Source organism: Nansenia antarctica (assembly GCF_963989245.1).
Source record: "Nansenia antarctica genome assembly, chromosome: 4".
Taxonomy (NCBI): domain Eukaryota; kingdom Metazoa; phylum Chordata; class Actinopteri; order Argentiniformes; family Microstomatidae; genus Nansenia; species Nansenia antarctica.
The window spans coordinates 14,994,131-15,019,114 of NC_137689.1; the positions used below are offsets into that span (position 1 = coordinate 14,994,131).

Below are 24,984 nucleotides of genomic sequence, written 5' to 3' on the forward strand. Positions count from 1 at the left end.
TTATCTTCCCAGGAAGCTATAAACCACAAATGAAATCATATCATCAAATCAAGTTTTAATTCAGATTAATTTAAACTGAATTTCAGTTTAAGAATTAAGTCCAGGGGAATTTAAAGCCTTGCAACAACACTTCAAACCTCTAGGGTGTGCCAGGCGAGTATATTTCAGATCTATGTTTCTAGAGCTACGGCAACACCCTGAATGAAGGCTAAATATAATATATGGTAAGTCTACCAGTGACTCAAATCCTTGTGAAATCTCAGATGCTATCTATTTACAATTCAATGTCAACATATTGGTAAATCGTGCCTTCTTCCAAATGTATAACCAGTAAGGAATGTTTCAACATACCCACCCCCAAAAGAAGGAATTAACTAGTTACAACTAAACACAGGTCCACCAAGTGACTGAGGTACAATAATACAGGAGTATAATACAGTACAAATTGGAGATGATGTTTGAGAGCCATGGTGATTTCACATATGTACCATTCCAGGGGAAGCAAATCAGGCAGGAGTCACATGAGATGGACTCTTAGTCGTGAAGAGTTGAGGCTGGAATGGATTTGCAGTAGATGTGTATGTGTGTGGTCATCTACTCTATGTAAGTGGGAGGATTTGGGTGATCTTTTGCTTGCCCTGACCAGTTCCATACACAGACCATTGGACACACAGGCCACAGCAGCTGTTTCACCAGTTCATGATGCAGTTCCTGTTCAAGGTCATGAAGTAGACCTGGCTGCTGCCTCCGGAGCGCACCGAGGCAAAGAACACCTATGGGACCACAAGACATTTCAGTACTGCAGATATCCAACTCCTCAGATAAGTAACGGTATTCATCTGACGCCTATTTTGAATATCACAGTGAACGTGTGACTCACCTTGTCATTTCTCTCACAAAGGAACTTAAGCCTCTGAGCCCTTTTGTGCATGAAGACTCCGTCCAGGTGTCCAGTCTCCACAGAGCGGATCTCAATGGCCTTCTCTCCCCAGCCCATGATCTGGTTGGAGCAGATATGTGCTGCACACAGACACAGAGAGACTCAGCACACATGCACTCAGACGGGGGAAAGAAAAAATAACACAACAGAGAATAGAGCCGTGTTTGTCAGTGTGTTTGCATGAGCCGTACCCACGGAGGTGGGCATCTCGCCCCACTGGAGCACCACGTCTTTGATGATGCGGCCGTAGGTGTTGACGTAGACGCCCTCGTCCTCGTAGCACAGCAGCATCTCCATGCCGTCAGAGCTGGGCAGGAACACGATGGCGTGAGGAGTCACCTGACTCTGGATCTGTCACACACACACACACACACACACACACACACACACACACATACACACACACACACAGACAGACAGGGAAGGAGATGAGCCAGGGTTCATACCTTCAACCTCTGCTTCTGGTTTGTCTTTGACTACAACTGCACCACTTACATGCACTGGGATGTAGATGTCATAGTTGTTCCCAGAGTCCACATCAATGGCGTGAAAGCCAGCACTGGACCCATAGATGACCTTCAACCTCTGACCTTCCTCCACTGTAAGGTCAACCAGCACAGGCCTGTGTGGAAGGTCACCAAAAGACTAGAGGAGAGGGAAGCATAAGGAGAGAGAGAGAGAGAGAGAGAGCGAGAGAGCGAAAGAGAGAGAGAGAGAGAGAGAGAATCAAGTCAGACAACATAGGGGGTTTCAAATGTTGTAATGGTTGGCTCGGGGAAATGGAACACCAGCCAGAACAATCAGGCTGGGAGCAGTAAGACCTACCTTGAAAGCCATGAATTTGTGATAAGGCTTGGGAGCCCAAGCATACACTTCCACCGCATTCTTCATTGCTATCACCAGGAACTTGATCCTCTCATATTTCACTACATACAAACAACAAAGAGGATTAGAGACATTTATTATGGGATGTTGTCATAAATTATCCACAGTGGCACTGAGGCAAACACATTAACACTGGTGAATGACAAGTGAACGGAACAGTAATCCATACAGTGCCACTTATTGACCAAACAACACACCCAGTCCCTTCATCCCTCACTCACCCACTTTGTAGTGAACACATCCTTCCATCTCCCCTACTGTGGTCCAGCCCTGCTTCTTCTCCACCTCGGGGTCATTGTGGAGGATCTTGTTCCGCAGCCAGGCCAGGTAGTACACGCGGACCTTATTCTTCTTGCCTGGGATAGAGAGAAAGACAGGGGCTTATAAAATGGGCTGAATTGTAATATATGGTGATTGTGATGTACTGGATCCTCAACAGGTGAAGGCAGCTTGCAGTAACGAGCGCTAATCACCTGATATGGTGATAAGCAGGTTGAGACCCTCGAGGACGTCCATCTGTTGGAACCTGCGGGAGTTGATGAGGGGGTACACCTTCCCCTGACCACTACGGTCCAGCAGCTTCAGACCATTCTCTGTGCCCACCAGCAGGTTCACACCTGGGGAATTACACACACACATACACATCACCCTCTTAATGCTGTCAGTCAGGACATAGATGATACATAGTGGGATATGGCACAGTCACTGGTGCTCAGCGCAGGCCAATCGGCATGCCACCTCACCCCAGAGTGCAGCACAGAGGATCTCAGAGTTGAACCTCTTCTTGTATTTACGGATCTCTGGGGTATCACTGTGGGGGCGTGTGTTGGTGGGGTTCACGTTCACCATGGAGCCTTTCCTCACCTCCATCTTCAGCTGCTCGAACCTGGAGCCCAGGCCTGCAGGCAACAGCAGAGAGCAAGAAGTTAAAGAGAGGTGAGATACCTCCCATTGTTCATTATCTATAAATGCAAGAGGTCTAGAGAGAAATGACAACATTCTGTGAAAGCAACTACAAACTACCTCCTCATTGTGAGATATGTCAATGACTGATTTACAAACAGGAGTAGGAGATGCTGTTAATTGTAAGAGGAGCACTGTAGACTAAAGTCTAGAATAGGGAAATTAACATATGAGAACCCTATTTAACTTCTGATGACCAGTTCTACTCACCACCAACAGAAAAGGTCTCCCCTGTGCCCCCTGGTGGTTGGTACATGCCCAGGTCAACAAAGGTGGTGAAGGAAGACTTGCCAGATGCCTTGACCAGCCCTCTGGACTGATACTGGTAGAGTAGAACAGGACAATGAGAAATTACACCGGGAGGGGCTCAGTCAGCTGGACAGACATGCATATCAGGGGTGCAAACTGGTGATGGCCCAAATCGCTAGCACTAGCAGTGGTAGATGGTTAGCGCTAGTACTGATGATGGTCTCAGCGGCGGTCCCAACCTTAACACCCGTATAATTATGTTGAAAACACGTTGCTTACTGTGACTGTCCTCCACACTGTCTAGAATTATACCTAGCTGCATGAGGCAAAAAGTTATTTCAACAGCAGCGGAGTTTAGCAGACAGGAAGATTAGTTAGAAGAATAGTCATCAATAGTCATGTCATGTGACATGGATGAGACGTAGACCCCGCCCCCACCCGAAATATTCTTTTTGCAGATCTACACGATTCACGTGGATGACCTATTTTGAAGTAAAAACAGCTAATTTAGCAGAAAGGTGACAAGTTTGCACCCCTGCATATGGTAAGACAGACAAACTCACATCATAGACAGAGTCTTTCCCAGGGGAGGAGTGGGAGGCAGAGTCGGTTGGGGAGTGGGAGGGCTGCACCACGTCTGGCAGGTTGGTGTACCCATTGTGGCTCCGTTTCTCTGGTGTCTGTCAGGCCAGAGGGACAACAACCGGTCACACACACCATACAGCAACTCTGGAGCAATCCCCTCTTCCCCCCAGGAGATGACTCACCCTCTGCACCAGCATGGTCTGGTCCCCGTAGCCTCCTGCCTGCTCTCCCTCGCCCCCCTCCTCCTCCTCGTGAACCACCATGGTGTTGACCGAGTCAGAGTCGGCATCCCGTGGACTAAAATAAAGACAAAAGAGGAAGTGAGGGAGGAAAGAGTGGCAGGAAATGGGAGTAGATGACAGAGGATGGATGTGCATTGGGCCCAAAAATAAGGGAAGAGAAGAAAAGGGTCAAGGGACAAAGTCTCTCTCTCTCTCACTGACCGGTCTGTGGGGCTCTCCTCCTCTTCAGCCCCCTCCCCACTCTCGCTCTCCTCACTGCTCTCACTGCTGTCTGAGGAGGAGGAGTAGTCGTTGGCCTTCACTGGGGGCCTCGGCTGTTCCTCAGGACGCTCCTTAGGATACAGACCATGGTCCTGAACAGTCACATACAGAGATTAGGGAAGCGGGGAGCACTGTTCTCCCAGCAGGAGACATTATGAAAGACAGGATGCAGGTTGCCTGTTTCCCAGAGACTAAATCTATGTTTCCATAAAGAAATATAAAGAAAGAAAAAATGCCACACACCGGCATTCTTGTTTGCGCCACAATAATATTTACGCACTGTGTACAACACATACACACATACTAACCTCTCCTATAGCTCTCTTGTAACTCTTTGCATTGGAGGAAGGAGTGGACAAACAGACATGAGTGGTGTAGGAGGGAGGAGGAGAGAAAGAGAAGGAGTGGAATAGGAATAAGAAAGAGTGCAGGGAAAACGGTGCGAGCCGCAGGCACAGAGGATGAGAACAGAGAACAAGAGAGAGAAACTAAGTTAGTGCAGGTGTCAACTTCCAAGAAAAGATCAGTTGTAGAGATTGGGGAGTGGGAGCAGTAGCACAACTGTAGAGTGAAGACAGAAATATCTTCTCTGTAAGTGTCAACCTACAAGAACCCTGCAAATCCTAACATGCCTCATTTTCCTGCATGGCTGATAGGCTTAAAAAACAACAATGTCAATTGTTTGTTGACCAGCTGAGTCAACATAGAACATGTTAAGATGAGCATCAGGGATTCATGCACTTTTCAATAAGGCAGAGGGTTCTTTACAGAAGAAGGGCACTTACAGCAGGGCGACTGGGGCGGGACGAGGTGCGAGACTCCCCTGGCTTGTGGCGTCCTTCATGAACTAGTATGGGGGAGTCCATTTTCGAAGAGCCTGAAACCAATGTTAGTGTTGATAGTCCTGCTCTATTGATACATTACAGGTGACCATGCAAAAATGAAATCATCAGAGAGACGAAGAGACACTTACTGAGTATCCGGTGCCTCTCTAGAGAGCCTGTCTGGGGCAGGTTTGATATGACACTCATGCTATCTCCTCTCTCCCAGCGGTCGTTGCGGCTGAGGTCCGGGTTGCTGCCACAGGTATGAGAACAGATGAATCTTTTGGTGGAAGAACTTTTTTTCCCCTGAGTGACTCATTATCATTTATCTGTCTGGTCGTGGTTAGAATGGACAAACTGGGCTTTGTTACCTGGCTCTAACTGGATGTCTGATGCTAGAGGAGAGGTTTGTGTTGAGAGCTGTGGCAATGGATGCCGTCCTCTGGGGTATCTGAGAAAGATAGAGACATTACATGTTACCATACACACCTAGAGGCTCTTTAGTCAATATTCAAACACAGGCCCTTTATCCACGCTTGATCAAAGTACTGTAAATCGTTTTTATACCTATTCTGCTTCATTTGTCATCCTCTGATAAAACAGGTAAGATAAATGGGTATATATATTGGTATATAGAGCTCTCAGGTCTTTTGATGCTGTTTTTTTCTGTGTACCACATGTACAAAAGAAGAGATTTGGTGAGGCTGCATTCTCATTTTATGCACCCAAATTGTGGAATGCACTGCCAGTTTACATTAGGGATGCAATCTCAGCAAATATGTTCAAGTCAAGACTAAAAACCCATCTTTTTAATATTGCCTTTAAATTACTAAATAATAAAATTATGATTATATAATGATTGGAGCACTTTGAGCTGCAACGTTTGCAGGAAAAGTGCTATACAAATAAAAAGTTATTATTATCATTATTATTATTTCACCTATTCACCTTCTCAGATCAGGTAAAAGATTCAAACAGGAGAGGCATTAGGACACAGCCCTTGACAAACCTAAACAAAAGTGAAATCTATCCTAATAATTAGATAAGGGGAGCGTGGGGGGTGTGTCTCACTTTGGGCGGCTGCTCAATCTCTGGCAGGCGGATCCAGGGGCCACGCTCTTCCCTCATTGGCCGAGGCTGTGGCGCAGGGCTCTCTGAGGTGGGGTCAGAGTTCTGGCGGACCAGCTCCCTGGAGTGGATAGGGCGGGGAGTAGGGGTGGGGGAGGGGTCCTGGGTAGGGAAGGCGGACATGGTCTTAGTGGGCTGGTCGCACAGGGACTGGGAGCGGGGAACAGGGGCAGCATAGGGCTTCAGCGGGACCAAGTGGGCCATCTGGAACTGCAGTGGGCAGCAGCCAGGGAGGAGGGAGGTGTTGAGGAAAGATTGAGAAGGGCAGAGAAGGCAAGCATAAAAGTGTGGAAAAGGAGGGGGGGTGGGAATTGTGTGTCCAGGTTGAGAGATATGTTGTGTATTGAAACGAGGACATAAGATAATAAGAGGGGAGGAGGAGAAGATGGGTTGATCCAGGAGGAGGAGAAAAAGAAGGGAAAGAAGATTGAAAGTAAATTAAGATTGTTAGAACAGGAGTCTCAGATAATGCTGCTCAAGAAAGGAAGACATCAATCTTTGATACCACAGTGTCCACTCTGCTTAAGGCAGCAACTCATTCTAATTTCTACACTACAATTTCTAATATTCTTTTGACAACGGCGGAGACCCATGCAACCACAAACAAACGAAAAACCAACATGCTCACACACACACACACACACACACACACACACACACACACACCTTGCCCTGCCCTCCCTGAGGTTCAACAGGCCTCTGCATAGGCGGGGTCTGTGCAGCCTGGACCCCTCCTGACTGGCTGATGGAGTCCGAGTGTGATTGGATGGCAGTGTCGGAGACAGTGGTGCAGATTTTGGGGGAGCCCTGTCTGTTGAGCTTACTGCGCTCCTCCACCTGGTACAGAGGAGGGGGAGAGAGGAGTAAGAGAGATCTCAATCACACTGTGACATGTAGGTTATTTACAGTGTATAAGTCAGGGCTTTTGGCACTAGGTCTTTCACAGTTGCAGGTGTGTTGAAGGACTACCTCGCGGGCCCAGGCAGGCTTGTTGTTGGGCTCCATGTTCTTGCTGTAGTGGTACAGCTGGGGCTTCTTGTCCTGCTGCTGCTGCTGCAGGGACACCAGGTAGGCATGCTCCTGCTGCAGCTGCCTCTGCAGACGTTCTGACTGCCTCTGTTCCTCCAGCTGCTTGCGCTTATATTCCTGCATGCACACACGCACACGCACACGCACACGCACACGCACACCCTGTCAGAGCTACATAGCTGAGCTGGACAAGACACCACCACACTGCCGTTTAACATGCCCAAACAAAGACACATCCCCACAAACGAACAAGAAGACAAGCAGGGAATAGCCTACACAAATGATGGCCTTATTCTCACGAAACATCATAACGGTTTGTAAAAACAAACAACTCGTTTTTTTTCTTTTCCCAAATTAAGGTAATACTCTGAGGGAACATGCAGTACATGTTAGTGCAGGGTGTCAAACAGGAGTGTTTGTCGTCTCTAGTGGTGAGAGGTATGAAGGCCAGGAACGGGAGCATAAGGTACAGTAGACACGGCAGGGAGGGGAGAGGGATGAGGGGGAGAGGACTGCAGGAGAAAGGATGAAACAGTTACCATGAGCAGTGCCTGCTCCTGAAGCAGCTGCTGCTGAAGGATTTCTAACTGGCGCTGCTCTTCCTCTAACTTATGTCTTATAAACTCCTGAAGAGAGAGGTTGAGGAGTAAGGAGAGAGAAAAAACGGTAAAGAAGAGGACAGAGAGAAATAGGCCCCAATGTAGGGGGGAAATTACGAAAACTGTGGAGTGTCATACACTGTTATAGCTGTGTTATAGTGGTAATATTTTAGTCTGCTTACAAACCATAACTGTTCATCGTCAGCAGGTGGTACTCAAGACTCATGTAATCACGACTAAAAGCAAAGCTGAGACATTTTTGCCTTCGTTCTCTACTACCAAGACTCTACCATGATTATATCACATAGAAAAGAAACATTTCATGTTAGTTATCAGGATGAAAGTGAACAGTAGTTTTTATATGATTATTCAATCAGTATCGTATGGTGATTGTGGTAATAACGTCAGTCACTGCGTTACTAAGGTAGAGCGGAAACAGAGCATTAGAGACGCAGAAACTGAGCTCACCCACAGAAACCTCATCTCTGAATAAATACACTAATTTAGATCCCTGCTGCCATGGCAACATGCTCATGGACATTCCACAGCCAGAGTGACTTGCAGTGGGTTGCAGACAGCCACACCCACAAATCTGCTCGATTGGCTGATTGCGGCAGTGTGCTTCTTGTGGTTGGTTACCTGCTCCCTCTCGGCCAGCCTCCTATCCTCCTCCCTCCTCATATCGTCAAGTCTCCGGTGGGGGCCTTTTTCTTGCTGTCTCACCATCTCTCGCTCTTTCCTCTGTTGCTGGAAAAGAGGGATGACAGGAGAGAGAGTGAGTGTGTGTGAGCATGGAGGCATCAATGTTGTTCTAATGGATATCTTGCCTTGGAGCAAAACCCCTTTTATTTTACTGTTACTAAGAGCGTATCTGAAAGGAGAAAACTAAAAAGAGAGGGAGGTGGGGGATTTAAGTCGTGAGTCACATGTACTACCATCCAGTGCAGCCCATATCCTCTTCCGAGACTGTGTTGCTAAGTGATTCAAACACTTGGCCAGTTGTTAATTTAATTGGTATCACCCTGAATAGTGTTAAGCCGCAGTTTGAAAAGAAACTTCTGTATCCCTCTGTATTAAAACAACTCTCCTCAGAGAAGCTGGCTGTTTGTTATACAAATAGACAGACACATGTTTAACACATTCAAAACGTCCCTTCCCTTCTGTTGTTGCCAATTAACGAAGAAGATTCAGCTGTACTGTACATTAGGGGTGTAACAGTTCACAAAGATTCCGGTTCGGTACGTACCTCGGTTTTTAAGTCACGGTTCGGTACGTTTTCGGTATAGCAGGGTAACAATTATCATAAAACATATATATATATAAAAGTATTATTATAATTAAACAATGGTTTACTGAACTCTCTTAAATAAAATAAAGTCTGTCAATACTGCAGCAACCAGCTGCAACCTACTAATAAACAATACAATTTACTGAAAAGTAAATAAAAAAGAAATATTCTCGCAAATAAATAAAAACGAATAAATCCATTGAGGTGCAGCATTTAGAAAATGTACTGTACTAGCACTAGTATAAGTTACATTTACTGAAAAGTAAAACAAAATGAATATTCTCTCAAATAATAAAAAAATAAAATAAAATAAACATCCATTAAGGTGCAGCATTTATGCACTGTACTTCACATTAGGACTTGCCAGCTTCTACTGACATTCATTGTATTTTCATATTTTTCTTTATAAGGGCTGGTATGACTTCCTGGCTGAAATGCGGACGAGAGGGACGTAACGACGCTCCATTACTTTCAACATTTATTTTGATAAACCCTGCGAGATAAAAAAAAAAAATCCAGCCTTATTTTGATAACTCTCACGAGGCTAAAGGCAGTTCGTCTGCGTACTTGCCTACACCACCTATTTGGGTCACTTGCTCGGCTCGCTTTATTTTTATTTTATTCTTTTTATTTCATGCCAACAGTGGGAGGATAGATGCCAGGGGTGGAAACGCATATAACTGGACCCTTGGCCATCGCTTGTCTGAATTGCGCCCAAATCAGAGAGACAATGGAGGGTGCTAGCCTCCGGTCGTCCTCTCTCGGGCCTCACCGTGATAACAGATCTGGTATATATCAAGTGTTTTAATAGCCATGCCAACATTTCAAATGTTTGGTGTCTCAAACAATATACTACAGGGTGAGACTAGAAAGCCCAGCTCATACTGTACTTATACGCAATAGTGATAGGATATTAAAATAGGATATGTACAGTTATGAAATGATAATTACAGTATGGGAGAACTTGGTGATTGTAAGCATAATACTAGTTAACTCAATTAGACATATTGCTAGTAACAATAAACAGACGGAAGAGCGCAGGACACACTGTGTTGTTGGCCTGAGTAAACACAGTTGAAGTGAGGGAATGACTGGAAATGCCACTGGTGCACACTGCGTAAACATATCACAAATGTAAGTAATCTAGCTAAGTAAGCAAGCTAGCTAACTATGAGTGGAAATTAAGTAGTATCCAGTTGTGGAATTATATATTCATCACTACTTTGTGATGATGTGATGTGGGTTAACTAGCCAACTCCGTAACATTAGCAGAGAGAACCAAAATAACCAAGCCTTAGACGAGAAACTACTCGCTGTGATTGGTTCACTTGTTCCACGTGAAAACGTCTTGCGTCAGACATACGTAACACTTTACATGCTGGACCAGGCAATCTTCATGCTTCTGTTCACAACTAAGACTTCCCTGCATTTTCCATGGAATTACACACGGTCTTGACCAGGGAAATTGCCTGAGCCTATTTCCCTTGAAATTCCGTTCACACATGCATCTTATCAGGTAAATTCCATGGAATTGAATGGGAAAGCTCTTATGTGTGAATGGGGTTTATGAGTCCATGCTTGACTTAACTTAACATTAGACTGAGGGGTGCTGAAATGTGTGCATTCAGTGAATTATTTGTGTTGGCACTGAAAACAATCTATTATTACAAAATAAGGCATTAAAACAACCAATACCCAAGAGCAACAATTTAAATAGACAGTTTTTCTGTTAAATCCTATTGACAAGCTTATGCCAAATCATTATCTCCTGTTGTAGTAGTGCATCTCATGGTGCCTGTACTTATGGTACAGTGAATGTACTTGTGTTTGACAACAATGCACATACAGTAAGATCTTGGTAACGGTCCATTATAGCCAGACATTTGTAAGACGGTGTGATGTATACAGGGCTTAAAGTGGGAAAAAATCCTGTGCCTGAAACTTTTTTTGGGGGAGGGGGGTCACAAACTGATCAAATCACTTATGGCCAAACTGATTGCATCACTTATTAAGCCACTATCACTATAACAATAGATCAATAGATCTCCATCAAGTAGAATACTGATGACTAGTGACCAGTCATGCATGAGGGCTGACGAGTTGGCGATGTTTACTTTCCTGCTGGCTAGGTGTTGTGTTGTTACTTTGGCCAGATCATCATCAAAAGATCGAACAAGGACATTGAGGATTTTGTCCATGTTAAGATTAGTAGCTTCGTCGATATTCTTTGAAAACGTTGCTTTTTTAAGCTTTTCACACAGCCGTTTTTTAAATTCCGGAGCAAGGCCATGTGTGTTAAATAGCTGGCGTGCTTATTGGAAACGGACAGCTTTGTCAGTGCATTTTTGTCTTCTGATAGCTTCTTGCACAAATCGACGAGTGGCTGAGCCATTGTGAAAGACAGATCATGTTCAGCTATAAACGCGCACACTCGGATCTTTTGCTCGCAAACACGGTCGGTCATTGAAGATACCTGTCGCCGTCGCTCCCGGCAAGGTTGTTGTATGAGCAAGCGCTCGAACCGAAGCTTGGTGACCGGGATCTGAGGCATGTCGAGCAATAACCTTCTTCCCACTACTATACTATATATACTGTATGTATATATATACTATACAGTGTTTCCTCCAGGAATTTTTACCATGGTGGCGGGTAGCGCGTGCGCGCGTGCACGCGCATGAAACGCGCACGCGCTCAAAACAACGACGTCATTTCAGCCAAAACTCGAAAATAAAATGTTTTCCTGTAAATTAAAAACAAGGGTAGTCCGTCCGTCCCTCTCTGGAATGGAATGGAATGGACTTTATTTCTCATTGCTACAGTACAGGTACCAGACAACGAAATGGTCCATTAAATAAAATGACACGGTTCAAATGTTCACGCAGGCAGTCCGGCTCTCACACATACTGGCAGCGTCCCGGTCTGACTTAGCTCTCGTTTGTGCACGGCTTTCTTTCTTTCCTTCCTTCCTTCCTTCCTTTATGTGAAGTGGCCGGTCCCGGGCACAGCTGCCTCGCATCCGCTCAACGAGCCCGGCGGTTCGGTGCTGCGCTGATTAGCGGATGCGGGACAGCTGTGTGAGCGGATCGCTCCATCTCTCATCTTGATGAAGATGAATGATCTTTATTGTCATTGTAACAGGTACAACGTAATTTAAATGAGGAATCACAAAACAGTTTTGCAAGCGCGTCGCTTCGCGCTTGTGGGTGTGTCTAGCGCTGTGAAGGTCTGAAAAGCGGCCTAAATCTTTTTTTTTTTTTTTTGGTTGAGAAATCTGCATGGTGGCGGAGGAAATTCGATGAAATGCATGTAGAGGAAACACTGCTATAGTATATACTATACTGCCGTAGACGAGTTTCTTTGAGGCACCACGTCCATAAGGCTTCCCGTCACTACTCTCCTCTATCCATGCCCAGCGCCATTTATTCCTTACTCCTCGTTCTAGTATAGCTGTGTCTTCGCCATGTTTAAGAAACTTGGCTTCCATTTTAATAGACTCTTACTAAAGTTAGCGAGATAGCGGGCTGCTAAAAGCGAACGTCTCTACAAGCTAACATTACACTCATTCAAACTTCTTAAGGCCCGCCCCACTACTCTGCCTCCGATTGGCTAGAAGTCGTTGGTTGGCTTGAGCAATGTGATACCATTGGTAGGCGGAACTGTCTCTTTGCTGAAGATGACTCTTTAAATTACGATGTAAACAAATAGCATGTGATTATTTAATTGTTTGCTCAAAATTCCCCCACGCCGGAAATCCGTCACCTTGCCGGAGAACTTTAAGCCCTGTGTATACATAGCTGGTTGAAAGGCTGGTGACCCAAGGTGGGATAAAGTCAGCTAAACCAGGTTGAACAGGATTCAAGGGCAAATCCTTGATCACAACTGTGAGAGAGTGCAAGTGTGTGTGTGTGTGTGTGTGTGTGTGTGTGTGTGTGTGTGTGTGTGTGTGTGTATGTGTGTACTACCTCTTCCAGACGGCGGCGCTGCTCTTTCTGCTCCTCAATGCGTTTCTGGCGGTCATGCAGCAACTGTCTCTTGTGTTCCTCAGGGTCCCTGCGCTGGGCAGCTAGCTGGGCCTGCTGTCTCTTCAGAGCCTCCGAGCGCTCCTTATTCTCCTGCTGCAGCCGCAGGAAGTCCCGCCTCAATGTTGACTCGCCAGGCACGTTCAGGATAGAGCTACTGAACAGACACACACAGGGAGAGGTTAGAGGAGGAGGAGGAGGAGGAGGGGGGGTTGCAGTGAAGTGGAGAGACTGTGCCAGTCATCTCAGGACAATGGCCTCATACTACATGGAGATGGGGCCACAGAGTGTGTCGTTACCTGGACTCCCTCTCATCTCCACGATTTTCATCCTCCTCGTCACTGCCACTGTACTCATACTCGGTCTCCTCTAGAGACAAGGAAGAGAGAGAGAAGAGAGAAAGCAGATGAATGGGATAGCATTGTAGCAGTAACAGTACAGAGAACATTAATTTATCATGACTATGATGGCCCTATCATACACACCCCACCATTTCTATGCACATAGAAATACAGAATAGACAAAATATAGAGAATAGCTCATGCCCAACCAAAAACCACAGAGCCCTGCAGCCTTCAGGCCCGTCTCTCACCCTTCTCTCCCCTCTTCTTGCGTGTGCGGTCGATGTGGTCTTTGAGTTGAATGCGAACCTGGCGCTCGGTAGGTTGGTCCCGGATGAAGGAGTGCTTCAGAAGCTGCTCTGTGGACGGTCGACTGGTGTACGTCTTCACCAAGCAGCCTTCTATAAAGTCTATGAACTTCTTTGACCTGGGGCAGGGGGGGGGGTTAATGAAGGGAAGAGTCTGGTGAGGCAGGGGGGTGGAGTAAAAGGTGTCTGGAGGAAAAATGGGACAGTTGGTGGGGTGCATGGTTTTTGGGTGCTGGGTTCTAACCACCAGGAGGCCCGATTTTCTCCTGTTGGCCACGTGTAATTGGGAAGCATAACTATTCCTAAATGAGAGTGCCCAGAGAAAGAGAAAGAGAGCGAGGAGAGGAGCAGGACAGGTCTGTGTGCATGGGACAGTGAAATAAGAGACAAAAAGAGAGCTTAAGTTCCCAAATCTAAATTGGAAATGTACAGTGATGCCCCTTTGTCCACAACACGTCAGCTAGCAAATCACTTTGCTTCAATTGAACAGAAAGACATGTGGAATGCAACAGTAGTGTTGTATTGATTAGGGATGCACCGAAGGTTCGGCCACCGAATGTATTCGGCCGAATAATAGCAAAAAAAAGCCCATTCGGTATTCGGACGAATGTGTGAAAAGACTGAATGTTTACCGCCGAATAGTAGCAGGGTTTTTACCGCATAGAGAATTATGAGGCGTCCGTCTCCGTCATTTCTTGCCGCCTCCAGCTCTCGACAAAACTCTGACGGTAAATACGACCGTTGCGCTCGGTCGATTTATGTCATTTCTAACTGCAATTGTGGAATTGCGCCGACGTGGTGGCCGGGGCGCTATTTACCCCTACCCTGGTGGTGGCGCTGTTTTCAATCGCTGAAAAGTTCTATTGAACAGACAGCCAACAATAGATTTTGGACTGACATGGTACTACTGTCATTAACAAGGACTGACATGGTACTACTGTCATTAACAAGGACTGACATGGTACTACTGTCATTAACAAGGACTGACATGGTACTACTGTCCTTAACAAGGACTGACATGGTACTACTGTCATTAACAAGGACTGACATGGTACTACTGTCATTAACAACCTGACATGGTACTACTGTCATTAACAAGGACTGACATGGTACTACTGTCATTAACAAGGACTGACATGGTACTACTGTCATTAACAAGGACTGACATGGTACTACTGTCATTAACAAGGACTGACATGGTACTACTGTCATTAACAAGGACTGACATGGTACTACTGTCATTAACAAGGACTGACATGGTACTACTGTCATTAACAAGGACTGACATGGTACTATTGTCATTAAGGACTAACAAACTTTCTCGGTCATAACACCTCATTTTGTGCCAGGAAAAAACCCTGAGTAGACGTGCCCTGACAATGGGAGAGACAAGGTCACAAGGTTATTGTGGTTTGTTGGTATAGCCTAATGTCTGCTGGAATGTTCAATAAAAGTGATCAATATAATCTTTCTTTGAAAAGCCAAGAATTTTGAATTCGGTGCATCCCTAGTATTGATCATTGCATATTCGTATGAACAGTCAAAACATATGATTATTAGTTGACTCTCTAAGATTATAGTTAGGCATCCTGTAGTACAGTATTCAATTATACTTCCTCTAGTACAGTATTTGAAATGGGACTACTCAGCTGGTCTTGGATGTAAATAGTTGAGTAAAGCACAGGGCTAGGAATCCTAACACTGCAGGGAGAGGGAGGGGGGGCAGGCCAGAAGAAAATAGCTATGTCCTAAAATAAAGCTGAAGTTTCAGGAAAAAGAACAGTGGGAAAAACATGCACTCACCACTTCTTGGACTTGAGCTTGGGGGGGGGGTTCCTCGGGATGAGGAAGAGAGCTCTCATGGGGTGCATGTCACACAGAGCTACATACAGGAAGATGGAGACATGGGTATTATGGATTTATGAAACACATACACAAAATGTCAAAACAACATGTGAGAAAATTTGGCTTCATTTACAAGACAGCATGATGCTTTTTGGCGTGCTCATATTCATTTTAATAATGAATCTACTGTATGTATATACCGGTATTGAACAACAGGCATATTACGTCTCACACAGTGATTAAATCAACAGTCAGGCCTATCACATGTACTGTATGTGTCATTCAATACACAATGAGCAATTGTTCCTATAAGCAAGAAATCAATCCGTAGCCTTGTTGCTTCATTGTGTGTGTGTGTGTGTGTGTGCAAGGTGTTATTTATTACCCTCACCTGGCTAGCTATTCCTGTCTGGTTAGATAAACAATCCTTTTGTTAGGGAATTCTAGGAATTCTATGTCGTAAAAATGACTTCCGATACTTCCTAAGGCAAGTAATGCATTTCATTTAGCTTTCACTGACAATATGATAATTGAAGGATTTTTTTTTACAGTATGAAACAAGTTGTATGTGCATATAGTTTAGGCTTGCTTATATGAGTGGATCTGCCCGCTGAAGATCACAGTGGGAGTTGCGCCAGTTTCAATGGCAACAGAAATGCTAACAATTAGCCAGTAACATCATTAGCAGAAACATCATGTTTGCAAGTGAGCAAGGCACATGTTGCATAATCCATGACAGCACGTCAACAACAGCCCTAACTGTTTCAGCCTGCAGCATGGGCTGTGTCATACATGCTGGCAGTACAGCAAGGGCTCCAGGCGGTAGTGGAGATCCTCCTCCAAGCATTCCCATCACTGCAGCCCACAGCCGTGTGTAATGATATGTGCTATGTGGTTTCATATACAGTTACAGTAGGCTCTCCCCACCACAGATCAATAGCCACTTCACCTCATTTCTTGAGCATAGTGAATGAGCCATCCCCTCTTGGAAGGCAGACTTTGATTTATGGGGCAGTAATGAGACAGGAGCTTCACAATGATGGAGGAGGATCATTCTCTCTGTTCATGCAGGCTTATGCAGAATGTCTGTAAGATTTAGGTAGACTAATAACTGCTGTTGCGCGCGCGTGTGCACGTGTGTGGAGATATGGTAATAGCGTGTATTTAGGTAGATGTACGAGTGTTTGCTCTGTACTTACGAGGAGCTCCCTCTGCCATCTCTATGGCTGTAATCCCCAAGGACCAGATATCGCTCTGCAGAGATACACAGGTGGCTACTGTAGGTTAATCCTCTCTCACACATACACTTACTCACTGCCTCCCTCCCACACCCAGGTTAAGATGGTGGGCGGCATTACCCTATAGTCATAGGTTGAGTCTGGATTCTCGTCACAGGCGATGACCTCAGGAGCCATCCAGTAAGGCGTGCCTATGAAAGTGTTCCTGCGCCCCACAGTCCTGTCCAACTGAGCACTCACGCCAAAATCCACTGAGACAGAGGGTGACACAGGCAGGGTTGTAATTAGTTGTATTCTTATTAATTGTATTCTAGATGAGACTAATTGTATTCTTTTAACTTTTCTTTTCTTTCTTTCAAGACATTGATAAAGCCACTGTACAAATAGTTTGCCTGCGGTAAGTCCATTGAGCATATTGTTCTCAAATAAGGAGGTTAAATAAAGTAAAGCTGCTATGAACAAACACCGCAGGATTTACCACACTTTACCACTAACCCACACACATTCCTATACACGCGATGAGTGGGCTCATTAATGGTGGCCCCATCAACTCACCCAGTTTGACCTCTGCGTTTTCAGTCAGCAGTACATTCTGTCCCTTGATGTCTCTGTGGATGACCTTGTGGGCGTGGAGGTGAGCGAGGCCCTGGATACAGACAGAGGGGTCAGAGAGTTCAGTCAGGAGTTTAAAACCGTCTGAGTGGAGACTCCAATAGTAATAGCCGGGGGACTTGGAGACTTTTCTCTCGAGAGTTTGAACAGACTGTTGAACATGCTGCTGCTTTGCACCCACGTTGTGTAAACCCAATCGTAAATCCACCACAGTTTCGACAATCCCTGATTGCACTACTGTGTTGTTTACCTGGCTGAAACTGTATACCACTTAAGTCACCAATGAGAACTTGGTTCAAAAAGCAATAATTGGATTCACACTGGTTTCGCCACAGCTATGACTTAACTTGGAGCACGGAACTGGCAACACAGCAGTTGGATGAAACCAAAGTGTAATTCAGGATTGCTGAATCTGTGGTGGGTTTAGGAGTGGATTTACACAATGTTGGTGCCAAGTGTTGAACAGTCCTTCTGAAGACTCTCCAGAGAGAAGTCCCTGGGCTATAATTGTAAATGGCTGGGTGGTCTCATTTCTCACCCTGAGGATCTCTCTGCAGATGTAAGCGATCCAGTCCTCCTTCAGAGAGTTGCCCTTGGTGTTCTTCACCAGGTCTGTCACTGAGCCTGCCCCACAGAACTCCATCACCAGCTAGAAAGAGACACAGACAGACTTAGAGGATATACAAACACAGAGAGAGCCACACATGCATGACCAACAGAGCAGAAGCTATAAGACAGACCCAGAGTTGGTCATCGTGTCCTGGTGGGCTCTTCTTGACAAAGGCCCCGTAGTAAGTGGCTATGTTGCGGTGGTGGCTATACTTCTTCAGCATGTTGATCTCAGCTTTGATCTCCTCCTCTTCCTCCTCTGTAACATCCATCACCTTGATGGCAGCCAGCTGGCCAGTCTTGACGTGACGGCCCTGATTGAGACAAAACAAGAGATGTAGACGAGTAGAGCAGATTTCAGCTCAAAAAATAACAAATAACAAACACATTTCATGCTGTACTATTCTATATCGCTGTTTACCCGTGACACCTTATCCCATTACCACTACCCTGCTAAGCTCCTACAATTGACAGCCTCTACATTGTTCCACACAGCTGCAGTAATCTGAAGTAATCACATCTGTACTGCAGTGAGTGTTTGTTATGGGGAGACACTCAGGTGGTCTGAGATTCAACCTGCTCCATGGTTCATCTGACTTACGCCCTGGGTCTTATCTCAAACACAGTTCCAAAGGTTCCATTACCCCTCATGTCTCACCTTGTACACCTGTCCATAGGTGCCATTGCCCACGACCTCAACCAGCTCAAAGATTCCTGCTGGGTCCTGAAGGAGAGATGGGAAGATTACTAAAGATTGACAGAAAAACAAACCAGGCCAGACAAACTGGATGATTGAGATTTTGTTTTATAGACACCAATATGGATCACACTAGCGGTGGGGGAGGGGAGTGGCTTTGGGACACAGATACACATCATCCACCACTTGCTTTCAAGGATAGAGAAATGAGTAAGAGCCACCATAAGGTAGCTAAAAACATAGGTGACGTACGTTCATCAACTTCAAGCTAAATATTAAATGTCATCACATTTTTCCTATGAGAGGGGGAAAGAGACATAAATGTCCTCGTTCACACAGTGATTCATTATGGCCTGTGTAAACTCTGTGGGCGGTGGGGCTGCTGCTTTGGGTCTGTAATGTACAGCGTGACAATCCTGCTTTCATCTGGTTCCAATAATGGGTCTCCTCCTGACTTTTCAAGTGTTTTGTCTTTAACAAAGAGAACACACGGGAGAGTGGGAAAGAGGTCAACAAAATAATGATGCATAGATGTGAGAAGTGGAGTTGGTAGATTATAGAAAATTTGGAAATAAACATTGGGATAGGCAAATAAACCATTTGGGCCCTATATGCTCTGTGTAGGCTAATTCAAAAAGCAATGATCATTAATTATGATTAAGTGCACGCTGGTGAAAACTGAGCAACTGACATGGAATACACGGAATACAAGCAACGAGTACAAGTGTGTAAAAGAGGTAGAGGCGTAGATGACAGAGATGGGGGAGCAAGGGAGAAATGACAGGAGAATAACGCAATTATCCAGAGGGTATAGAGAGATGGTAGCGTCGCCCACGTCCAACACAGAGAGTGGGTAGAAAGAGAAAGGAAAGGAAAGGAAGGTTGGAGCTCGGCTAAGAGAGTGTAGGGGACTGTGCTTACAACACACGTTCAACAAGATGAGTGTCAAGTACAAAGTGGAACACAAGGAAATGCACTCAATGTGTGAGCAGGATTCTTTTTTTTTTTTTGGCACCTTTTTAAAAGGTTAACAGCTTACACAGTGGAAACACAATAGCAAAATAATGTAGCATGAGCATCTCAGAAAATCAGTACTTCCGAGTTCAAATAAAGGTATGTATTAGCCTATTAGAGCTTCCTACTGGTTGATTCTGATGCTCTCCCGAGTGGGACATTTTTGAGTTCCCTAGTTCCGAGCTCACACAAACGGCTCATTAGCCTTTAGGGCTGCAACTAACGATTATTTTGGTAGTCGACTAATCTGTCGATTATTTTTTCGGTTAGTCGTGTGGCTTTTCGCGGCGCGTAAATGGCGACGCAGAAGCATAAATCCGGCTTAACTAGCTATCTAACCTAACGTTACGCCAAGCTACAGCTGCTCACAGAGCTAGTTGATTGGCTAGCTAGCATTGCTGGCTACACTACAGACAGCTCACGTTAGTAGGCTACGCTTGGCGCTGTTTATCTTACAGACAGCTCGCTGGTGGACTCAACATAATTGAAATAGCATTCACTTATCAAGCATCATTCATGATCATCCACCATGACTACCTGGTATTTTAATAGCGACCACCCCTCACTTCATTTCATCTCGCGTTCTCCTGGCTTCAACATGGAAAACCCCTGCTACGTAACGTTACATACAAGCGCCTCTGTCTGTCACATGCGTGCCACAGGGCAAATAAATTAATAGCACAAACGCTCATAGCATGTACAGCCCTGTCCATCAGACGTTGTTTTCCAACATGTAACAGTAAAGCTAACATAAACATTACGACCCTAACAATATAACGTTAGCCAGTTGGCTAACAACGTTAGCTAAAACTTACCCAGCTGATTCTTGCATGGCTCCCGTAAAAAAAAAAAAAAAAAAAAAAACGCTTTTTTTTAAAATACATTTTTTATGCGATTAGTCGACAACAACACCTCACGTCGACGAATTTTCGTAATCGATTAGTCGTGACTAATCGACTAATCGTTGCAGCCCTATTAGCCTTACAGTTGCATGAAAATGTAATTAGCTAGCTGTATCTCTCTGCTAGACAGGTATAGGCCTAACCTTCAGTACATTCACATATAGGCCCATGTCTTGCACAATCAAACACAGAAAACGTTGAAAAGCCAATTGGGTGTTAAAATAGGGCTACATGTTAACATAACATCTTCAAGAGGCCTGGGGCACCTGGGTGGCATAGCTCACTAAGGCGCATGCTACATAATCGGAGGGTCTCTGGTTCGATTCCGGCCATCGACCTATCCTGCATGTCATTTTCCTCTCTCTCCTGTCAATCTCTACTGTCTCTTCCCCAATAAAGCAGAAATGCCCTGAAAACATATTGGGGAAAAAAGAGACAAGGCCTGAAGGGCAGTGCAAGAATTACAATGTTGAAAATAGACATTTACTGTAAACAATAATCAAACCATGTCTGAATGAGTAAATTGTAAACAGTTTGACACATTTCACAGGCATAGCATATCACAACCTCTCCCTTTCACGGGCATAGCATATCGCAACCTCTCCCTCTCCACGGGTGTGTGCCCTCCTGCTTCATGTCATCTGCCATCATCCCGGTACCGAAAAAGGGCAAGGTAACATACCTAAACGACTGAAGCCCTCTTGCTCTCACCCCCATAGTGAGCAAATGCTTTGAAATGCTTATCAAGGTCTTAAGTTCTATCTTAGGAAAAAGCTTAAGAAGAAAGTTAAGAAAAAACTAAAGAAAATGAATACCAAACAATACTTACATTTTGTCTTAAGAACAATTTTTGTTCTTAAGAACAATTTTTTTCTTAAGAACGCTTTGTGAATCCGGGCCCTGATCTGCAGAACGCTGCCACTCACCCTGGACCCTCACCAATTTGCCTACTGGGACAACAGATCGACAGACGACGCCATTGCCACAGCATTCCATTCAACCCTCACCCACCTTGACGTGGAGAAGAGAAACTCCTATGTGAGGATGCTGTTCGTAGACTACAGATCAGCATTCAACACCATAGTCCCCCTCCAGACTCGACAGCAAGCTCAGGGACATCGGCATTGACCCCAGCCTATGCAACTAGATCCTGTACTTCCTGGCAGACTGTAAACAAGTGGTGAAGATGGGATCTATGACCTCCACCCCTCTGACCATCAGCACAGAAGCCCCCCAAGGCTGTGTCCTAAGGCCCCTCCTCTACTCCCTGTACACTACAGACTCAAAGTCAGAGGTCGAGTTGGTCTGGAACGCAGTTGCTTCTTGTTCAAATGTTTGTTCATGGCGAGCGGAGTCGAGAACATGGCAACACTTTGAGGAAGCCCCGGATTGCTACAAATCTGCGTTGTGGGGTCATTCATTCCAGTTTTGGCATTGAATACAGCGATGACGGAACGAAAACAGTGAACAGAAACGTGTGTGGCAGAAATGCTGCACACGTGTCGTATATGAAGTCACTGTAAAACCATCACTTTATTACTTTATCAATCAGAATTGCTTTGAAATGTCGGGTTAGCCTACTTATTTTACTTACTTACATTATTATTGTTGTGTTGTTGTATCTGAATGCTGCAATGTCAATGTTAAGGAACCAAAGCCAAATCATTTTACTCATGTAGGCTACTTATAAAAGCGATTCTAATTTCTTGCATTATTTCAAAAGACCATTATTCACTGACGCAAGACTGCATTGACATGGATCAAATAACAATCTTTTTTAATTAGGAACTTCAAAGGAACAAGGTATCATAATTGTCCATTCCATATAATATAGCCTACTCCACAAAGACCTCGGAGTATTTAGAAATAGAAGTATGCAATTACTAGCTAGTGCTTTCATTAATGCATGTGTGTGTGTGTGTGTGTGTGTGTGTGTGTGTGTGTGTGTGTGTGTGTGTGTGTGTGTGTGTGTGTGTGTGTGTGTCAGGCAGTGGGTGTTATATAGGACACCTATCAAACAATAAGCTCAAGTGAATCAGCCCTCTCAGAGCTCTCTCTCTCCATCATCCCCTTCTCTCAGAATTGAGAATTGAATAGCATTGCCTGAAGAGGTCTGGCCGGTAACTCTCTACTGAAAACACTAGAAAGGGCCTATGCTTTCCTCAAACTGCTCTACTGTTACATATCCCTTCTTTATCTCATGACACAGACACTGGATAATCATGACAGAATGGCCGTCTCTATGATTATCAGCATCACTAATGACTTTTTAAAGGATAGTTCTAAGTTCACCAACACTACATGTAGCCTAGGCTTACATCTTTTTCAAATAACTAGAAAGACACATTAGCATGTACATAATATGCATGCTCTATACATAAGCTAGTGAGGCCAGGTTACTCAAATGTCACTCAGTAGCCTAACTAATAAAGTCATGTAGCATAATGACACCTTTGGAGGTTGAATGCTACCAAATATAATAGTCTTCATTTTTGTATTATGAACATTTAACAGCAGTTGACATGCTTCTTTAGCACTCACTTAAGCGTGAGTATTACCAATAATAGAATATACTGTACTCACTGAATATAAGGCACTACTGTACTGTAGCTTAATGAAACTTAATGAAACTTCCATGCCTTTCATTTTCCCAAATGAGGTTGGCAGAAGTTCTTGGTTGGAATGTTTAGCTGTGATGACATTCTAACTGCATACTCCAGTCCTTTTGTCAATTCAATTGTAACCAATAATAATCGATCATTCGATTAAAACCAGCTAGAGACGATACAGTTATGGGCCGACAGATCTTAGTGGATGTTCGCATAGGTTGGATAGATAGACAGACAGACAGACAGACAGACAGACAGATAGATAGATAGATATCGGCGATCAGACAGATCAGGCCTTCATCCTACTCACACCTACACACGCACTTACAAAATGTATCGAGACAAAACAGTAGGACCAACACGAGTTAGTTAGTGACACCAAAAGATAAAACCAAACATTCAGCTAGCTAACACTAGAAACACATCTCTGCGGCTGATCATGGCTGGCTGATCATACGAAGGCAGGGCCATGTGTTGCACTTGCATGGCTATTGTCGTTGCAAAAAATCCTAATATTCATGCCAGCTAGTAAGAAGTTGTCGCAGGCAGATATGGTGGTCAGCACAGTGTTTTATTTGTATAGTATAGTATAGTGGATAGTGTACATAGCCTTTATTTATGTAAACCAGCTCTTTTCCCTTCTTGTTTTTAGTTGTTTTCCTAGCACCAGGGGAGCCACCCCTCCTAAATTTCGTTGTATGGTACCTGTACTATATCAATGACAATAAAGACCATTCATTCATTCAGCAATTTGGATGATGAACTTTTGCTCATGCTTACCCTCAATGCTGCGAGGTCGATGTCATCCAAGCTTCGTGTGGGGGCGTTTTCGGACATGATGGTTGGCAAAAAAAGTTTGGGCTAGCTAACCCAAATCTTTGCACAGAAAAAAAAAGTATGCCGAATGTAGCTAGATAAAAGATAAATGTTCTGTAGCTCGAAAAAACAACAACAAAACGATCACAGAGAAAACAGTGGTGCCAGGTGAGTCCCTTGGCTTAGCTTGCTGGCACAGTCTTGGCAGGCTAGCTCGAATATGTGTAGCCAATGATTAGCCTGGTGCAATTATATATAGCTACCAAACCAGTGAGTTAAATGTTAAGTTGTCTTTAACACTGCGTTATTAAAACATTAGCTGGTAACATTAGCTTGCAGTGCTACCACCACCACCACCACCACGTTGAAACAGAGCCTTGGTAGAGTGGTGCGTTCTCGTCTGGCTGCGTTCATTTTCACAACACTGCGTATTTGCTGCATGACACTTCTGGCTAAGCTATCGAGGTCTTTACAATACAACTAATCTTAATATGTCCTACGCTAACCACAGCACAATTCAACAACAAAATGAAAGTGTTAATAAGTGGTTTAAGCTTCTTAGCTATCGGTCGGACGCTGGACATCAACAACAACAACAACAGCGGCGCACCGCAATGGCTCGCAGCAGAGTTGACAAACTGCCATCATAACAACATTAGCTCGGCTAGGCTAATGCTAGCTCCTAAACAGTAGCTACCCACGCACAAGTCAATACGATAATTCCTTCGCTCCTGGCAAGTACGGTCGTTTGACTTGTTCTCAAACGCTATAAACTTGAGCCGACGGTCGCTCAAATGACCTATAGCTCCCTATAGTTAGCTCCCTGTAGTGAGCTAATTAGCGGTGTTCGACCGAGGTCCTAACCCCAAAACAAACTTTCATTCCTTTCGCGTTGAGTCGCCGAGCCTTGCACTGCCTACCGTCGGGGAGAAAAACAGAACATTTCTGTCAGGGGCTCTTGGCCATTTGTACAAGCCGCGC

At 44.8% G+C, this 24,984-nt stretch overlaps 1 protein-coding gene across 8 annotated transcripts; it reads right to left on the minus strand.

Moving 5' to 3' along the window:
- On the minus strand, positions 1–24,024 carry mink1 (misshapen-like kinase 1; the record flags this gene model as incomplete). Of its 8 annotated transcripts, none has more annotated exons than XM_080530037.1 (32): positions 1–773; positions 881–1,020; positions 1,132–1,291; positions 1,436–1,585; positions 1,766–1,866; positions 2,047–2,181; positions 2,299–2,442; positions 2,569–2,724; positions 3,002–3,110; positions 3,601–3,717; positions 3,805–3,919; positions 4,066–4,217; positions 4,434–4,457; positions 4,911–5,002; positions 5,099–5,202; positions 5,321–5,400; positions 6,021–6,287; positions 6,744–6,914; positions 7,047–7,223; positions 7,646–7,732; positions 8,345–8,452; positions 12,956–13,166; positions 13,312–13,381; positions 13,605–13,780; positions 15,465–15,543; positions 16,706–16,760; positions 16,865–16,995; positions 17,300–17,390; positions 17,895–18,005; positions 18,097–18,279; positions 18,624–18,689; positions 23,968–24,024. In XM_080530037.1, the coding sequence occupies 32 exons, from the start codon at positions 24,022–24,024 to the stop codon at positions 690–692; spliced, it is 3,903 nt and encodes a 1,300-aa protein (XP_080386163.1). In that variant the 3' UTR covers positions 1–689. The 8 variants fall into 8 exon arrangements, with proteins under 8 accessions (XP_080386163.1, XP_080386164.1, XP_080386162.1 ...); XM_080530038.1 differs by having other exon boundaries at positions 863–1,020; XM_080530036.1 differs by having other exon boundaries at positions 2,999–3,110.
- Positions 24,025–24,984: the final 960 nt, after the last annotated feature.